Raw genomic sequence first — 20,195 nt, forward strand, 5'->3', positions numbered from 1 at the left:
ACCATCACCTGACACTCATTCTTGACGAGCTCGCTCAGATCTTGGTTTCTGCCATGAAATCTTCTCCGTGTAACCATGTCTTACCTGGCCGGTTATAAATAGTGTCTCCCTTCTCTAAAATTGTATGGTGATTATCCATATTTTCACCCCATTTAGGATGTAATTTCTTGAGAAGAGTTCATCCTGTACCTCCCTTTCGTGGCCCCACACACTGACTGGAAACTCGTAATAGAGTCCGCTGCTCCCTCCTCAGCTGTCACTTCTAATTCTTGCGCCCATGACTCCTGACCATTGTCTTCGTTGTTCTTCTTTTATCTCCTTGCACCCTGTTTCACAGCTTCTTATGAAGTTACTGGCCTTCTACGGTTAACATCAGAGTAATAGAGCCGGAGCTCTCTATTCTTTCCACAAAGCACACTGAAACAACATAGGCCATGGCTATAACATGTACATTGTAGACTATATTTGTTTGCTACTGGTATTCAGAAGGCAGTTAGTTATTAGTTGTACTTCGTCTTTTAGTCCTTTCTCTCTTTTCTAAAAGGAATTTAAAATAATAAGTGCTTTTAAATGCAGAGACATTGTGGGATATCATTGAAGCTTCTAAAATGCTAGCGTTTAGACAGTATTTTCCATAATATGTATGGTTTGATAATAAGTATGTTTCCGTCTTCAGAGAAGAACATTTACGACAAATTTTTTAAAAAATCGTCAATAAAAATGTATGTTCTAATGAAAAAAAATAATTGTAACATCTACAGCAGGTGTCCAAACCTAGCATTCATGGATTCACAGGCAGTATAGGAATGAACTTCAGGAAGTCCATGAACTTATAAGCAGAGTGTTATATTTATGTTATGGGTTTTTTTTTTCCTTACTTTTAATCAGATTTTCACAGGGTTCTGTGATCCACAAAAAGGCTGAGAGAATGCCTAATAGTTAATGAAATCAGAATCAAAATTCTAAGAACATTTTAGATACTTAGATTCATGAAAGTAATATATTTTTTAATAAAGAACGTTTACACTCATCTACTAAAATTAAAACAGTAGGCGCTTTGTCACTGTAAGATCTAGGGTTCATATTTCTAACAGAGCTTTTTTCCTAGGGAATATCTGAAACACAGGGAGAAAGAAAAACATGAAGTGATTAAGAACTTGAAGAATATCAGCAGTGGCAACTTGTGTCCCGTCTTAAAGCGCACCATCCCTTTTGGTGTTGCTTACCACCACAGTGGTTTAACTAGTGACGAGAGGAAGCTGTTGGAGGAGGCCTATTCCAAAGGAGTTCTGTGCCTTTTTACCTGCACATCCACCCTAGCAGCAGGTGTTAACCTACCAGCTCGAAGGTAAGATGGAAGTAGCTTTGGGCCAGGCGCAAAACTTTTTAACTCTTAGTTTGCCAGGAGTTTTGTTGTTTTATTCTTTCTCAGTAATGGATGAGAATTTATCAGATGTTTTTTCATCATTTGCGGAGTTGATTATCTGGTTTGTTTCCTTCATTTTATTTTTTTATTTTTTAAGATTTATTTATTTGAGAGTGGGGGGAGGGGCGGAGGGAGAGGGAGGGAGAGTCTCAAAGCAGACTCATCACTCAACACTGAGCCCAATGTGGGACTCCGTCTCATGACCCTGAGATCACGACCTGAGCCAAAACCAAGAGTCGGCTGCCTAACCAGCTGCACCACCCAGGTGCCCCTCATTTGTTTCCTTTAATATTTTAATGAAAAATAACTTTAGTAGATATCCTGGTATTAGAATTCCTTCTTTGGTGCTCTCTCTGTCTGGTTTTGATGTTAGGGTTTATTTTTCTAGTTGGCAAGCTTTCTGCCATTTTTTATGATCTGAAAGAGTTTATTTAACATAGGTATTTCCTTGAAAACTTAGAGAACTCATCCGTAAAGACTTCTGGGTCTGGCATCTTTTTTCAGAGTAGATTTTTCATTATGTTTTCAGTTATTACCAGAGCTATGGACCTGTATAATTGATGTCTGCTCTTTATAATTTTTATTTTAAAAATTGTGACATTTTTTTCAAACACATGGGTGAATTTTAAAAATCATCCACATTAAAAGACATACATATTTTCTGTTGTGTATGCAGTTTTCTACATCTCCATGAGATCACAGTTAATAATTATGTTATCAGCTCCCTCGATTTTCTTACTATTTGTGATTCTTTGACCTGTCAATACCAGAGAATTGTGTTAGTCTCCCACTGTTATTATGGAGTTGACTTTCTCCTTTTTGTATTTCTAGAAGTTTTTGCTTTGTATTTCAAAACTGTTTAGGTATACAAAGGTTCATTTTAAATATCTTACTCTGAATCATACCTTTTATCACTGTAATAGTTCCTTGTTTTTCTCACTGAGTGATTTCACTTTAAACACTAGGATTACATTTTCTTTGCCAAGTATATCTTTTTCCATTCTTTTATTTTCAATCTCTGTCATGGGTTAAATTTTCCATTTTTCAGACAATTGGAGAATAAGAAAGAAAGTTATATATCTTATTTCTCTTATCCCAGTTGTTAATTCCCCTTGTGAACGTAACAAGAGTCTTATCCCTTGTGTATTCTCCTATACTGCCTCATGTATGTTGGAGCTACCTAGAATTTTAGTGCCAGATTTTTAATTTTCTCTCATCTTATAGTCCATAATTATTTAAACCTTCCTGTAAATTATACTTGTTTGTTGTTTTTTTTTTTTTGCTTATCACTGCCTCTTGTATCCCACGCCTTCCTTCTATGATTTACTTTTTATTTTGCTATCCTTGCGTAATTTTTTTTATTTTTTGAAAGATTTTATGTATTTATTTATTGGAGAGAGAGAACATGAGCAAGGGGAGGGGTAGAGGGAGAAGAACAAGCAGACTCTGTGCTGAGCTCAGAGCTCAATGCAGGGCTCAATCCCAGGACCCTGAGATCATGACCTGAACCGAAGTCAGACACTTAACTGACTGAGCCACCCAGGCGCCCCCCTGATTAGAATTTTTTAAAGTTCTTTCTGTTCCCTGTTTCTGTTAGACATTTATTCTGTCTTCTATCCTTGCTCTTCTTTTATGCCCTTAGTTTTCTTCAAGTGTTTGTAATCTTGGCTGTCTGTTGAGGTTAATAAAGGAGTAGGCTGATTAGCAGATAAATGACATAGGTTTCCTCTCACTTTCGAACAGGAAAGCTGGCTACAGTCTTCTATCTACATGAGCAGGATTGAAATTACCATATTTGTAGGTCAAAACAGTTGAAACCTGAATTTTATATAGTTGACAGTAATATAAATTAATAAATAAATATGCATATGTTGGCAATGCATGGTGAGATTTTTCCTTTGTGGGGTGTAGAATCAGTCTCTGGAGACTGTTGCTCTAGTAACACTCAAGCTCGGGAGCTAGGCCAACCCGTTCAAACCAGGCCCGAGTCATTACTAGTTTTGTGTGTGGAGGTGAGCCATTTAGTTTGTCTGGGCTTCAGTTAGCCCCTTTGGAAAAACTAAGGTAAAATAATAACGAACATTATTACCAGGAATTTTGTGCCTAAAGAATCTAGGACATCACCAGTGCTTGTTAAATAGCAGTTACTTATTGTTTTGGGTTAACATGTCATATATTTAATATCATCACATATATAATGAAATTAAGAATTTAAAAAATAGATATTAGTATAGATGGAATATCACTTTTAATTAATATTATCAATTCCATAGAGTTATTTTAAGAGCTCCCTATGTTGCTAAGGAATTTTTAAAGAGGAATCAATATAAGCAGATGATTGGCAGAGCTGGCCGTGCTGGAATAGATTCTATTGGGGAGAGTATCCTTATACTGCAAGAAAAAGACAAGCAACAGGTAATCATCTGGTTGTTGGTTGTTTCATCTTTTTTTTGGTCTTTGGTCTAATCCCTTTTATGATATCATCTTTTAAAAATTAATTATTAAGATTTCTTTCAATAATGTTTATCCTCTATGATTAAGAATTAGAAAGAATAGTTTGAATACTTTTGTAGTTCAGACAAGCAATGAAAAGTATTTTCCTTATTTATCTTTCTTCCATTTTCATGAAAACACCTGCTAAATTCATATTTGTTTGTCTTTATGTCTTTAACACCCCCTGCTTCCACAAGATCTATGCAAAATATAAAATTTTATATGGAACACTTAATTTTTTTATAAAAACATAAAACATAATATGCTTTAACTTTTGTAGGTATTGGAGTTAATAAGCAGACCATTGGAAAATTGTTATAGCCATCTTGTTCAAGAATTCACCAAGGGAATCCAAACTTTGTTTCTCTCTTTGATTGGTTTGAAGGTATTTTTCATTATTTTTAAATTATTACCATAACCTGAGATAATAGAGACTTAAAAGTTATAAGAACTGTAAGTATGAAAAAAAATGTTAACTTCTAATCTAATGTGGAAAAGAATAATCTGACATGATAAATCTGAATCTAGATTTATATATCCATTTTAATGCTTTGAGTTGTATGAAATAGAAATCAACAAATCATAACTGGGCATTATTACAAGTGAGAGATTCTTGCATACTCTGAAGGATATAATAAGCTAAAAGGACATAGGTCCTGATGTGAGATAATCCATCATCTCTGCCCTTGTTAAGAATAAGGTTCACCTGTAGCCCTGTGATCATTCTAGGATATTATAAACATTTATGAGATCACTATAGCCTTTGTCAGGCAGAAAATTAAAAAAGAAAAATGCACAGCAGGAAAACAGTCTTTTCTAAGAAATTAGCTGTCTCTTTTAGGATTACTCTTGAGTTAAACTTCTTTTTTACGGTTATTCTTTTCTTTTTTTAAAAAAAGATTTATTTATTTTAGAGAGAGAAAGAATGCAAGCAGGGGGAGGGGCAGAGGGAGAGACAATCTCAAGCAGACTCCCCACTGAGCCCAGATCCCAATGCGGGGCTTGACATGGAGCTCAATTCCATGACCTTAAGATCATGACCTGAGCTGAAATCAAGAGTCAGACGCTTAGCCAACTGAGCCACCCAGGCGCCTCTATGGTTATTCTTAAGTAATTTTTTAATTCTGTGGCCAAGGTCACTTGGCCATAAAGTGGCAAAGCCAGGGTTTGAATTTGTTGTACAAAAACCAATGCTCTTAACCTATCATGTAGTCTACCTTCATTAACCCGAACAGTTTAGGTGAAAATACAGAAAGTAATTAATAAATAAAAAATACCATAAGATAAGTTTTGATTACTTGTAGATGAATAGTGTAATCTTGTAATATTCCCTGGCAGTTCAGAATAGTGAAAGGCTATAAGGAAAAAAAGGAATCAGTGCTGGGCAATGAAGGAGATAGAAGTTCTAGATAAGCAAAAGGAAGGAATAAGCCATTCCACGTACTTAACATAGAATTAATGATGAGAGACCTTAAGAAAGTCAACAGACTAGATTGTATAGCTCTAGAGGAGGACTGCAGATCCTGAAGAGTTGAAAGTTGGGTGGGAAAAGTTAGGCCAGACTGTGTGCTGTAAATTGGGGAAAATGGGAGAGCATGCTTAAATAGTAGACCACAGTGTTGTGACACTGTCACTTATCAGTGGAGAATTAGTGACATGTGGTGGTTGAGAGCAAGGGCTCTGATATCACACATACCTGTGTTCTAGTCCCAACTCTGTCTCTTATTACTCTGTGTAAGTTATTAGCTCTCTCTTAAACCCCCCTCAGTAGCCTTATCTGTAAAATGGGGATAATAGTATGCAGAAGTATTGCAAGACTAGTTTAGAAGCAACTGTAGTAATCCATGTGTAATTAGTAAAGACCTGCAGTAGGAGGGTTGCAAAGGAGTTAGTAAAGGAGGGAGAGCTCATGAAGATCACCCAGTCTAGTTACATTCATACACTAGATAATGTAACAGTCTTAGAGAATTGGTGAGTAGTCTAAAATCATTCAGTGAGTTATGGTTTAGATGGGACTATAATTTAGGTTCCTGCCTTGTTGGACTGTACTCTTTCCAGTGTACATTGTATGAATGGAATATTCCTCAAGTGCACATAAAATATTTCACCAACATAGACCATATTCTGAGACTGTAGACAAGTCTCAATACATTTAAAAGGATTGAAATCAAATACAGTGTGGTGTCTAATGGAAACAATAGTATACCAGCAGTAATAGAAGGATATCAGGGAATTACGCAAATATTTGGAAATTAAATAGCATAGAAATCATAAGGGATGTTAGAATGAAAATGAAAACAGATATATCAGAATTACTGGCATAAAGCCAAAAAGTGCTTAAAAGGACGTTTATAGCTTTAAATTTTTATTAGAATACAAGAAAGATCCAGATTCACTAGTCTAAGTTTTACNAACGCCGGGATCACGCCCTGAGCCGAAGGCAGACGCTTAACCGCTGTGCCACCCAGGCGCCCCTAAGTTTTACTTTAGGAATCAGGTGGCGGGGACCCAGAGTAGAAAGAGGGAAATAATACAACTAAAAACAGAAATGAAATAAAAAGTAGACAAACGAGAAAAAAAATAATGAAGCTACAAGCCCGTTCTTTGAAAAGATCAGTAAGATTATTGACTGATTTGATCAGAGGGAAAAGAGAGAACACATCAATTACCAATATCAGGAATGAAAGGAGGGTCACCACTAAAGATCCTAGAGATATTAAAGGTATAGTAAGGAATAATCCTTGAATAACTGTATTACACTTGAATGCTGAAAAATGAATTCAACTACTTAGATAAAATGGGGAAAATTCTTGGAAGACACAATTTCCAAAATTGACTGAAGAAGAATTAGAAAGTCTAGTCCTAGATCTATTAAAGAAATTGAATTTATAACTTAAAACTTCCCACAAAGAAAACTCTAGGCCCAACTGACTTCACTGGTGAACTCTATCAAACATTTAAGGAAGAAATAATACCAATCACACACACATTCTTCCAGAAAGTAGAGGAAGAGGGAACACTGCTCATCTCATGAGACCACCATTATTCTGATACCAAAATCAGACAAAGTTGTTACAAGAAGAGAAAACTACAGGCCAATATCTGTGGTAAAAATAGATATAAAAATCCTTATTGAAGTATTAGTATTCCAGCAACACAAGCAGAGTTTATTCCAGTAATGCAAAAAGTTAATTTAACATTCAAAATTCAATGTTACTATTCATTTGACAGAATTCAACACCCATTCATGATAAAAACTCAGCAAATTAGGAGTAGAAGAGAATGTCTTCAACCTGATAAAGGGTGTTTATTAAAAAAACAACAACAACAACACTACAGGTAACATCACACTTAATGGTGAGAGACTACATGTTTTTCCATCTAAGATCAGGAAAAGAAAGGAGGTCTGCTCTCACCCTACTTTCCAGCATATATCAGAAATCATCTCCAGTACAACACAGGAAGAAAAACGAAGGCATGTAGATTGGAAAGGAAGGAAGAAGTAAAACTGTCTTCTTTGCTGATACTATGTTCAAGAAAAATCCAAAGGAATGTACAAAAACCAGAGTGTAATCAGCAGTGTCATAGGTACAGGGTCAATATACAAAACTCAGTTGTATCTGTATATTCATTACAAATAATTGGAAAAACAACTCCATTTACAATAGCATCTATTGATGTACTACTTAGGGATAATTTTAACTAATATGTGTCAGATCTATACACTGAAAACTGTAAAACTGTTGAGAGAAGTTAAAGGAGACCTAAACAGATGGAGAGAAGTACCATGTTTAAGAATTAGAACATTCGGGGCGCCTGGGTGGCACAGCGGTTAAGCGTCTGCCTTTGGCTCAGGGCATGATCCTGGCGTTATGGGATCGAGCCCCACATCAGGCTCCGCCGCTATGAGCCTGCTTCTTCCTCTCCCACTCCCCCTGCTTGTGTTCCCTCTCTCGCTGGCTGTCTCTATCTCTGTCGAATAAATAAATAAAATCTTTAAAAAAAAAAGAAAGAATTAGAACATTCAGTTTTGGTCAGATGTTACTTCCCAAATTGGTCTATAAATTTGATGCAATCACAGCCAAAATCTCAACAGGCTAATTTGTGCAAATTGAAGGCTAATAGAATTTATTTGGAAATGCAAAGGAGTAGAATAGCCAAAATTAATTTTGTGAAAAAATAACAGAGTCTTCACACTACTTCAAAACTTACTGTAAAGCTTCAGTAATCAAGACAGTGTGATATTGGTGCAAGGGTCATATAGACCAATAGATCAGTAAGTCCAGAATTAGGCCCACACAAATATGCTCAATTAAAAAACAAATCTCTACACTCAACATGGGGCTCGAACTCAGGACCCCAAGATCAAGAGTTGCGTGCTCCACCAACTGAGCCAGCCAGGCTTCCCTACATATGATCAGTTTTTAACAAAAGGTGTCAAGATATTTAAATGGACAAAAGATAGTTTTTTTCAATAAATGGTGCTGAATCAACTAGATATCTATGTAGAACAAGAAAAAAAAAATTAGCCTTTACTCTTACCTCACTCTGATTTTGTCCAAAATAATTAATTCAAAATAGACCATTGACCTAAACTTACAAGCTAAAATATAACTTTTAGAAGAACATACAGGGGAAACATTTTTGTTACCTTGGCTGAAGATTTCTTATGTGGGAAGCAAAAAACATAAACCATGAGGGAAAAATCAAGCAAGTAGACTTCATCATAATTTTAAAATCATCTTCAAAAGACGTGGTTAAAAAAGTAAGAAGCATGGAGGAAATATTCATAATATGTACATCTGACAAATGTGTATATGACTCAGCAAAAGGTAGTGGAATTGGGAGGGAGTTGGGGCTTCACTTAAGATGGGAGCACTCAGGTAACAGGGAGACTGGGAGAACTGACTTGGCTATGGGGGTGTGGTTTTATGGGCCTGGCAGTACAAGATCTGTGGGGCACAGCAGTTGTATTTAAATTCTGTTTTAACCATTGAAGTACAGCAGTGAGAAGTCCAGGCAGCAGTTGGTTCAGGAGATTAGCAGGTAGGCAGCTGTTGTTCCAAGCCTGCCCATAGGAGGCAGAACTCAAGAAATTGGACCCAGCCATGAGGAGGCCAGGCCATCAGGGTTCCTCTCTCACCTTGGAGTAGGGGCTCACAGCGGGGCTGTAGTTGCAGAAGAAGGCTAGAACTCTAGACACAGCGGAGAGCTGGAAAACCTTTAGAATTGGAACTGAAGCAGCAGTCAAGTCCTCTGGACAGGAACAAGCAGGTGGAAGAGAGGGGAGAAGCAAGAAGGGCAAGGTCTGTGACTTGGCAGTGAGGTCGGGGCAGGAGGGTACAGATGAGCACCCCTGGAGACACGAGGTCCATGCTTTGGTGGAAGAGAAGGAAACTGCAGGAGTTAATGAAAGACCATAACAGTGCTTGGGCCATAGGATTTAGGGAGCCTCCAGTTATCATTTATTTATCACGACCGTATTTCAGACACCCTGTTAGACACTTTATGTGTTTTATCTCTGATCCTTGCATACCTTTGAATTTAGTAATATAACTCCCCTTTTACAAAAAAAGAATCTGAGGCCAAGAGAGGTAGGTTCTGTAGGCTGCTTGCAGCCTTATCCCTGCACCTGCATACTGGGGTCTGTGCTCCTGCAGTCTCCTGTCTGGGTCAGTGTGATTGTCCCCTAGCTGGTCTGACTGCCTTGCATCCAGTCTGCCATGCCTTCCCACATCCCCTCCAAATAATTCTTCACACACAGATTGATCTTGTTGAAATGTAAACTCAGAATGTGCTACCCAACTCTGCTTAAAATTTGTCAGTGGTGGTTTCCCATTGTTTTTTGGATTTAGGAAACCCAAATTCCTTACCATGGTCTACCATGGTAGATTTGGCCTCTGCCTGTCTCCATCCTCCTCTCTTACCAGCCACCTTGCACTCTTCACTCTTGGTTCTCAAATGTTTGGTGCTCCCTCCCACCCCAGTGCTCACTAAGCTTGGACTCACCCATCTTCTGGACTCACCCTCACCTACTTGCCCTTGAGACTTCACTTAACCACCGCTCCTCAGGGAAGCCTCCCTGTGCCTCTGAGTTCAGTCAGTTTATTGTATGCTTTATAAAACCACATTGCTTTAGTAGAACCTATCAGTTTATAATTATATTCTGGTTAGTGCAGTGATTCCCCACAGGAATGTAAACCCTGTGCAAGCAGAGTCCACATTTATTTTTATTTGTCCCTGAATCCCAGTGCCTAACACAATGCCTGGCATGTGGTTGATGCTCTGTAAATCCTTGACTGAATGAATGGATTGACTTTGGAGTCGGGTAGGGGTGAACCTGAAGGTTGGGGCAACAGTGGAGAATCCAGCTTTGAGAAGCTGTGGAGGCCAGAGGCAGAGCCTGGACCAGTGGGTCTAAATCGCTATGTCTATAAGTTTTTCACAGAGGGTTAGAAAGATAACATGATGATAGCTAGAAGGATCAAGTAAAGGATATTTTTTATATCCCCAATGTTAACTGTAATCAACCAAGTAGAAAACAATACAACAACTAAGTTCATTGGTAATCTACAAACTGAGTATCAGTCTTAAATATCTTAAAGCTACAATTTTGGCCTAACTGAATGTTATTTTAAGACTGAGTTTTGGGGTGCCTGGGTGGCTCAGTCAATTAAGCGTCCAACTCTGGATGGATCTCGGCTCAGGTCATGATCTCAGGGTCATGAGATCAAGCCCCACGTCATACTCTGCACTGAGTGTGGAGCCTGCTTAAGATTCTCTCCCTCGCCCTTTGCCCCTCCCCCCGTTCTTGTTCTCTCTCTGTCTCTCTCAAAAATAAGAATAATAATAATAAATATTAGAACATTTCAAAAGTGAGTTTTATTAAAAGGAATAGCAACAGGAAATGTCTATGCCTCATCATATTTTTTGTTAACCCTTATATCGGTTTAGTATCAAATAACTACTTAAGTTTTCTAGTTGAAAATATCATCAGAATTATAAGGGAGAGAGAAATATGCTTATTTTTTTTAACTTTTAAATTTAATTTTATTTATTTATTTGTCAGAGAGAAAGAAAGCACAAGCAGGGAGAGCGGCCGGCAGAGGGAAAAGCAGCCTCCCTGCCGAGCAAGGAGCCCAATGTGGGATTGGATCCCAGGACCAGGGATCTTGACTTGAGCCAAAGGCAGACTCAACCAATTGAGCCACCCAGGCATCCCAAAATATGTTTATTGATTGACTGTATTTTAGTATAACATGCTGATTTCATTGAAATTGGCTAATACAAAATTAATTCTAATTCAGCATCAACTCTACATCTGAATACCAAATGGAGAGCTAAGTTTTAAATAGTGACTAAGAGGGGGAGAGAGAAGGCAGTAAAAAAACAGGAATGAGAGAGACAAAAAGAGAAGACTGCTATTTATTTTTAGGTGATAGGCGGGAAATATTGCCTGATCCTGTTTCAATGGAGACTTTCAGTTGTGTTTTGCGTGTATGTGTATGTTTTAATACCATTTTTATTGCTAAAGAATGCTTTACAGGTGGATGGAAAGGGGTGAAGGGAGGATTTCTGAAGGAGGCTGAGTGGAAATTAGTGATAATTGGAGAGTAAACAGCACAGCTTTGGAGATACTGTAAAAAATTATTTAAAAATCTGAGGAGTTTTGGGGTGAAAAATATGTAGATGTTCTCATAAAAGGTATAAATATGACAACTTTAAATTGTTTCTTATTAATTTTAAAATGCCACTATAAAATTATCTTTATATGTGTATGTCAGTTTTATACTAATTTATTTCAATAGCTTTGAGGTATTCAAACGTGCATTCAAAATGATGCCTTAAATTAAGGAAAATGCTCCAATGATGTCCTGAATTGTTTCAGATTGCAACAAATCTTGATGACATATATCACTTTATGTGTGGTACATTTTTTGGTGTTCAGCAAAAGATTTTGTTGAAAGAAAAAAGTCTGTGGGAAATAACTGTCGAATCACTTAAATACCTGACAGAAAAAGGACTTCTACAAAAAGACACTATTGATAAGTCCAAAGAAGAGATCCAGTGTAGTTTTAATATTACAAAACTGGGACGAGCTTCTTTTAAGGGTAAGAGTTTACCTACATTTCTGAGGAAATGTGCTGGGAAAAAATAGAAATTAAATAATTCTTTTTCTTTAAATTGGAACTGTAATTTCATATTAGTAGCATTAATCTTATAAGCTATTAGACTACTTTAGCTTTTAGAAGTTGAAAAATTGGGGCGCCTGGCTGGCTCAGTCGGTAGAGCATGTGACTCCATCTCGGGGTCGTGAGTTTAACCCCCATGTTGTGTGTAGAGTTTACTTTTTAAAAAAAAATTTTTTTTTTAGTAAATAAATAAAAAGTTGAAAAAATGTTGGTTTTTTTCAGAGAGGGACCGGGGGGTGGACAGAAAGGGAGGGAGACGGAATCTTAAGCAGGCTCCACACCCACCACAAGTCTGACTCATAGCTTGATCTTACAACCCTGAGATCATGACCTGAGCTGAAATCAAGTGTTGAACGTTTAACCAGCTGAGCCACCAGGTGCCGCAAAAAATGTTTTGAATTACAAGTAATTTAGGATACTGTAGAAGTATTTGGGGAAAAAGATGGTAATCACCCTTCACACACCCCTCCCCTAGCAATCATACAAATCTGAATATCCTACCAAGAATAACAATTTGGCATACATCTTCTCAGACATTTTCTGTACATCTCATTTCAATGCATAATACATACTTGTATACAAGTTTAAGATTTTTAAAGCTTTTGTTTCAAATAAACAATCATTTGTATAATTCCACAATTTGGTTTTTTTGCTTAATATCTTAAAAATTGTTCCATGACAGTGAATAGTTTTTTCTTAATGGCTACCTCATAATTTACTTAATGAAAAATAGTACGTGTCTATTGTCTAAAAAAAAATCCTTAGAACTTAGAATTACATAAAGGAAAATCCCATTCTCCTGTCCCATTTCCACTCTCCCAGGGGTAACCACTGTTAACAATCTGATGTGTGCCCTTCCATATATTATTATGTATATAGATAAGTGTGTGTATGTATATTATATATGTGTATTTGTATATTTGTATGTATATGTGTATAGATTTTATACATATGCATGTATATACATTTATATGTTTTATAGCTTATTTATTAAGATGAAATCATAGTTGTAAGTATTTTTTGACAGCTTGCTTTTCTCACTTAAAATATTAGGAGCATCTTAACATGTGAGTCCCTTTAAATCTACCTCATTTTTCTCTTACTACTATAATCATCCATAGCCTGGATACTGTAGTTTAATTAACCATTCCCCTGTTCATGGACATTTGCACTTTTTTTTTAATTTTTCACAATTATAAACAAAGCTGCAATGGGCATCTCCATTTATGTGTTTTTGGGTATGTGCGGAAATGTTTCTCTGGGTTAGATTTCCAAAAACAGAGTGTTTGGGTCAGAAGGTATGTACTTATGAAATGTTAATGTATCCTATCAAAATGACCTCCAAAATAGTTGTGCTAAATTACGTAAGAAGAGATTTTGGTGGGGGGATGGGTGAAATAGATAAAGGGTATTAAGAGTGCACTCATCATGATGAATACTCAGTAATGTACAGAATTGTTCAATCACTATATTGTACGCCTGAAACTCATATAACACTGTTCACTATAATGAAGTTAAAAAAATTAAGATATTGAAAACTTTTTGTTATGTTTAGGTAACTTCTAAACAAGACCTTTTTAAAAATCACCTTTTCCCCCCTTTGGTAATTATGAAAGGTGAAATATTTGATCTTTCTTTTAGGAACTATAGATTTGGCTTATTGTGATATTCTCTACGGAGACTTGAAGAAAGGTCTCGAAGGTCTTGTGCTCGAAAGCCTTCTTCACCTAATTTACCTAACAACTCCATATGATATGGCTTCTCAGTGTGTCCCTGACTGGATGATATACTTCAGGCAGGTGAGAATATAAGGTTCTTAAATATAGGCTATTTTATTTATTAACGGTGATGTAATTTTTGTCAAGTGATTATTCACTTTTTTTTCCTCTACTAAAATATATTTGAAATTGGGCCTTTCATGTTTCAGTTTTTAAAATAGTAATATGGCAATAGCATTTTCAGTTTGTTTAACTTAAATACTACTTTTCTGTGAAATATAAACATGTTCATTATTGAAAAAATAAAGTGCAGAAAAGCAAAGAAGATCCTCCTTGGTCCCATTCCCCAAAGATAGTTATTGTTACGGTTTGGTGACCATTCCATTTTATGTTGTCTAGAATGTGACGAAAACTGTGAAAGCTATTTTTTTTTGAGATTTTTATTTATTTTATTTTTATTTTTATTTTTTCAAAGATTTATTTATTTATTTGGCAGAGATAGAGACAGCCAGCGAGAGAGGGAACACAAGCAGGGGGAGTGGGAGAGGAAGAAGCAGGCTCACAGCAGAGGAGCCTGATGTGGGGCTCGATCCCATAACGCCGGGATCACGCCCTGAGCCAAAGGCAGACGCTTAACTGCTGTGCCACCCAGGCGCCCCTTGAGATTTTTAATTACATGAAAGCTTTCTCAGAGCCAAGCATGATGACTAAACCTGATGATGTTAATACCTGAGAAGGAATGTCAGTTTTATCACAACGGGAAGGTGCAGCTGGTCCTACCTGTTACAAAACCAGGTGCTAGAGTATAGTCTATTATGATTTTACTATGAGCAGGGCAGACGCATGAACACATGTTAGGCAGATGCAATATGCAGCTCTTAATTCCAGGAAATTAACTTTCTTTTTAATCTCCTATTTTAAAATTGTACCTAAGTTTTTCAAGTGGTACTATATAATGCAGTTATGGTCAAAAGCTTTCCCTCTTCTTCCTTCCCCCAGACATCTCAATATTAAACATAACCACATAGTCTATGGAAACCATAGTCCATAGTCACAGTGCTTGTGACCATGCCTTTCAGTATTCTACTAAAATATGTTGTATTTTAATAATACATTTTTAAGCTTACAATATGTGTAAATACATTCATGTTATTTCATATCCTTTAAAACCATGAAAATGTGATATCACAGGAAATACTGGATTTGGTTCAAATGGCAGGTGTTTAAAAGTTACGATTTGAGGGGCGCCTGGGTGACTCAGTCGTTAAGCGTCTGCCTTCGGCTCAGGGAGTGATCCTGGAGTTCTGGGATTGAGCCCCACGTCAGGCTCTTCCGCTGGGAGCCTGCTTCTTTCTCTCCCACTCCTCCTGCTTGTGTTCCCTCTCTCACTGGCTCTCTCTCTGTCAAATAAAAATAAAATCTTAAAAAAAAAAAAAAGTTACGATTTGAGGGGCGCCTGGGTGGCTCAGTCAGTTAAGTGTCTGACTCTTGATTTCAGCTCAGGTCATGATCTCAGGGTCGTGAGATGGAGCCCTATGTCGGGCTCTGTGATCAGCAGGGAGTCTGCTTGAGATTTTCTCTCTCCCTTTGCCTCAGCAAACCCCCCCCCCACACTCTCTCGCTCTCTCTTGCTTTTTCAAATAAATAAATCCATTTTAAAAAGTTATAATTTGATTTTTCTCTGTGTTTTCTCTTTTTACATGTAGTTTAGCCAGCTCAGTCCTGCAGAACAAAATGTAGCTGCTCTTCTTGGAGTTTCTGAAAACTTTATTGGGAAGAAAGCATCAGGTCAAGCTATAAAAAAGGTACCATAGTCTTTTTTTTCTCTTCCTAAATAAGTTGATTTAGCACAATTAATGCTGTTGTATCATCTCCTTTGTTTATTTGATCTTTTCATATTTTTTTCTTTAAGTTAATATAATTCCCATTTTATCATTTAAAACATCTGAGAACCAGAAATTTGGGCATCTTTTAAAAAACAGTTTTTTTGGGGCGCCTGGGTGGCACAGCGGTTAAGCGTCTGCCTTTGGCTCAGGGCGTGATCCTGGCGTTCTGGGATCGAGCCCCACATCAGGCTCTTCCGCTATGAGCCTGCTTCTTCCTCTCCCACTCCCCCTGCTTGTGTTCCCTCTCTCGCTGGCTGTCTCTATCTCTGTCAAATAAATAAATAAAATCTTTAAAAAAAAAAAAAAAACAGTTTTTTTGGCTGGCATGAGGGCCTTCTTTTGTAGCTTTGCATTTCTGAAACACTCTGTCATGCACATATAAGCTTCTTATCATAGGAGAAGATAAACCTTATTAATCTATTTTTCTTAGGCTACTTATGTCTTACAGTATAAAAATTGTAATATATTTATAAAATGTTTTTATGATAGTATATAATCCTGAAATAAGTTCAGTTCAAGAGAGAAAAATGTGTTTTCTAGAAACTTTTTTTTTTTAGGTAATCTCTACGCCCAATATGGGGCTTGAACTTACAACACCAAGGTCAAGAGTCACATGCTCTTCTGACTGAGCCACCCAGACACCCCTCTAGAAACTTTTTTTTTAGTAATCTCTACACTTCATGCGGGGCTCAAATTCATGATCCCAAGATTGAGAGTCACATGCTTCTCTGACTGAGCCAGCCAGCCCCCCAACTCCTACCCCCCATACCTAGAAACTTTTTATTAAGCCATTATACTTGGTGTCAGGGATTCTAAGATAGGATGGGTTTGAGGGTTTTTTTGCTTGTTGTTTTTTTTTGTTGTTCTTAAACAACTCCCAGTCTAGTTAGTACTTAAACTACGTAAAACTCTGTGGAAGGTTGACGTTATCGGATAAATTAATACTTTTTTGTCTAATATTCTTTATGGTCTTTTGTTTAGTCAACAAATACAAAGCAACTGTTTTATACACTAACTTTAAGAGGAATGGAAATAAGGGTGCCTGGGTGGCTCAGTTGGTTAAGCATCTGCCTTCGGCTCAAATCATGGGGATTGGAGCTGGGAGCCTGTTTCTCCCCCTGCCTGCCTTTCCCCCTGCTTGTGCTCTCTCTCTGACAAATAAATAAATAAAAATCTTTTTAAAAAATCATATTAATTTGGAACTCATTACCAAATAATAAACATTTACAAAATCTTATTAGAATAATGCATCTTTTTAAACTTGAATCAGAATTTATTTTTGTTACATTTTAATGAAATACAGTCATTAAATGTTCTGTTGATTTAAATTCTAGAGAACATGATATTGACTTAAAATCAAATTTATTTCTCTACGTTGAAAAAGATACTCCAACTTTTCTTTAAAGATTTCTTATAAAAGATCTTGAAATTGGCATAAAGCATCTTATCTTGCCATGTAATATAATTATATCATTTTTCTTGGCTTAGAAAATACATTCTAAGCAAAATCTACGTTGACTCAAATTATAGTTAATAATGAAGGTGCACTAAAATTGGGAAATTAAAAAGCAATCTTTCCCTACTGGCAATTCAACTATCGGATTTTTCAGCTTAATGCTTTTTAAAAGTATCAACATGGAGAATCTGTAATTCATACAGTCTTCGATATGCCACTGTAAGTTCTCATCCCATTCTTTTACTATCATCGGGGATATAATTTTATATTTTATACCCACTTTTTCTCTTTCCAGTTCATCCTTTCTTTCCTCTGACTTTAAGCATGAGTTACTCAGTTTCTAAGTTAGCTTGATAGTGTTTATGAAATACTTTACACAAGAACCGGTCACCACAGGCAAAAGCAGGTACACAGAAATTGTCAACTACAGGTAGCATTTTTCCCTTTCAGTGTTTTAACTTTGAAAATATTAATTATGTGTCATGACCATGTAGAGATTATAGAATCTCATATTTACTCTTAGTGTAGACAAGCTTATTTACATACCTATCTAAATAAATGCATTTGTCTAATTACATTCACAAATATATACAACCTATAAATACCATAGTAAATGTAAAGGTCTTCCCAATTCCTTCCCTTCCTATATTCTTTTCCTAGGGCTGCCATAACAAATTAGCACAAACTGGTGTCTTAAAACAACAGAAATTTATTCTCTTGCAATTCAGAAGGCCAAAAGTCTGAAAAGCAAGATGGCTCCCTTTGGAGGCTCTGAGGAAGAAAAATCTTTCCTCTCTCCTAGCCTTTGGTGGTTGCTGGCAATCTTTGGTGTTCCTTGGCTTGTAAATGTATCCCTTGAGTGTCTCCTTTAGACGTTGCCATCTTCACATTTTCACATTGCTTATCTGTGTCACTCTGTGTCCTCTCCTCTGATAAAGACACCAGTCACTGAATAAAGAGCCTTAAAGGGTCCACTGTACGTGCAGGATGGTTTCGTCTCAAGATCTTTAACTAATTACATCTGCAAAGATCCTATTTCCAAATAACGTCGCATTCACAGGTACCACAGGTTAGGAGTTAAGCATATCTTTTTGTGGGGCAGACATGATTCAACCCGCTACAGCTTCCCCTGTAGAAGTTTAAATGGAAATTTGGCATATTTTCTTTTCTTTTATACTTGGAAAAATGATAATCTGAATTAAAGGATGTATGTTGAACTTTTTTTTTTCCCTGTGGAATCATTCTCTTCTGGTTTTCCTGTAGTGTAACTTCATTCACATTACCTTTTGTCCAGTTTCAACATAATGTACATTTTTAGCAGGTCCAGTACATAAATTTATTTGATTTGTCTTTTTAGAAGGTGGACAAGGACATTGTCAACAGACTGTACCTGTCTTTTGTTCTTTATACCCTGCTCAAAGAGACCAACATTTGGAGTGTGTCTGAAAAATTTAATATGCCTCGAGGCTATATACAAAGTCTTCTCACTGGAGCTGCCTCGTTCTCTTCTTGTGTGCTACATTTCTGTGAGGTAATTCCATTAACTAGATGACACATACTTTGTGCACCTTTTTGTTTTAACTGCTACTAACTTATAAACTGGTTAGTCATTATTTCCTCATTGTTGACTTGTTCTATTAACATAAACCACTTATTTAAAATATATATTTTTTTATCTTCTTCTTAAAGTCCTGTATACTAACTTATGGTAGAGATACAAAAATGGCAGAACAACCTAAAATATATAGCGAACAAGTGGAAAGCACCTAGTTATCCCTACTCTTAGAACCACCATTAATAGCTACAAGTATTTGGAATCAACTCTTAAAACAACAGTTCTCCATCAGTGTAGATTATGTGATAATCTTACCTGGTGATAACCATGGAAAGGGTTTGATTAGTGCATCACCAGTACCCAGCAGCCGCCTTGTCACTACAGGGACCATGCTCTCATCCGAAATACTTGACTTTGGGTTGAATGATAATTATTTTAGCAAATTCACATTTCTTAACATCTCCTACTTATGCTGTTTTAAATATTACCTTACCTTTCCTAATCATGTGCTAGCTAAGCAGTAGATACAAATTATAGACAATAAGAAGCAGCTAGCCTTTAAAATGTATTTTCTTAAGTTTTCTGTTTGTTGTTCTTCATGTTTAAAGACACTTACCCTAAAATTCTATCCATTTGTTTTACTTAGGACTATAAGGACATCAGCCTTATAGAATTATTCAAGTAAAAGAAACTACATGGAACTTGAAAAACAACTATAATTTGATGGTTGATCCTAGAAACAATCTACCTGATAACTTGTGCTCTCATGAGTGTATTTTCAGTAAAGTGTTTTTTTCTTTTTAAAAAGTTGTGTAAGTGGTATAAAATAGTACATCAATACTGTTAGGATGCCTTTAGCTACAAGTAACGGAAAAACCCCATAGAAGTTTACACAATAAGGAACAAAGATTATGATGCGTAACAGGAAAGCTAGAGCTAAGGCAGTTCAGTGTTGATGAATTCAGCGTTCTGGTCAAGGTTTTCTCTTTACTCCGCCATCTTTAGTGCGCTGACTGCTTTCCTAGTGGTCACAAAATAACGGGCTAATGCTGCCCCACGTATCATGTGGGCTCACAATGACACCCAAAGGTTGGAAAGCGACCATTAAAAAAAACTACTATTACAGAAAATTTCAAACACAAAATAAGACAAAATAATATAATAAATTCCCATTTACCCACCCAGCTTTATTGACCCATGGCTTCCAATATCCTTATTGTCTTAAATATTGCTTCCAGTATTTTTGTTGTTTTAAATATTGCCACATCTTGCATTGAAATCCTTCCACATGTAATATATTGTCTTCAGGATAAATTCCCAGAGGTGGGAATTGTTTTCAGTTATTTGGTTAAGAAAAACTACGGATTCACTTGCTGGTGTTTTGATAAAAAATGAATAGAACTCTTCTCACTGTCTTATTTTTCAGTTTTCAATCTTCTTGCTCATCCCAAAACCACTTCATCAAATCC

General features: G+C 36.5%; 1 protein-coding gene across 5 annotated transcripts in view; it reads left to right on the plus strand.

Moving 5' to 3' along the window:
* Positions 1 to 20,195, plus strand: part of HELQ (helicase, POLQ like) — a 43,517-nt gene that overhangs the window by 14,888 nt on the left and 8,434 nt on the right. For 3 of the 5 annotated variants that reach the window (XM_011218693.3, XM_011218700.3, XM_011218713.3), the window contains 7 exons: positions 1,109 to 1,348; positions 3,700 to 3,841; positions 4,200 to 4,304; positions 11,808 to 12,030; positions 13,753 to 13,910; positions 15,536 to 15,634; positions 18,529 to 18,702. In XM_011218693.3, coding sequence (XP_011216995.2) covers positions 1,109 to 1,348; positions 3,700 to 3,841; positions 4,200 to 4,304; positions 11,808 to 12,030; positions 13,753 to 13,910; positions 15,536 to 15,634; positions 18,529 to 18,702 — 1,141 coding nt within the window. Of the gene's footprint in view, positions 1 to 1,108; positions 1,349 to 3,699; positions 3,842 to 4,199; positions 4,305 to 11,807; positions 12,031 to 13,752; positions 13,911 to 15,535; positions 15,635 to 18,528; positions 18,703 to 20,195 lie in introns of those variants that run through there. The other 2 variants (XM_034671593.1, XM_019794364.2) reach the window with 2 other exon arrangements.

The sequence above is a fragment of the Ailuropoda melanoleuca genome, chromosome 11, assembly GCF_002007445.2.
Source record: "Ailuropoda melanoleuca isolate Jingjing chromosome 11, ASM200744v2, whole genome shotgun sequence".
In the NCBI taxonomy this organism is placed as follows: domain Eukaryota; kingdom Metazoa; phylum Chordata; class Mammalia; order Carnivora; family Ursidae; genus Ailuropoda; species Ailuropoda melanoleuca.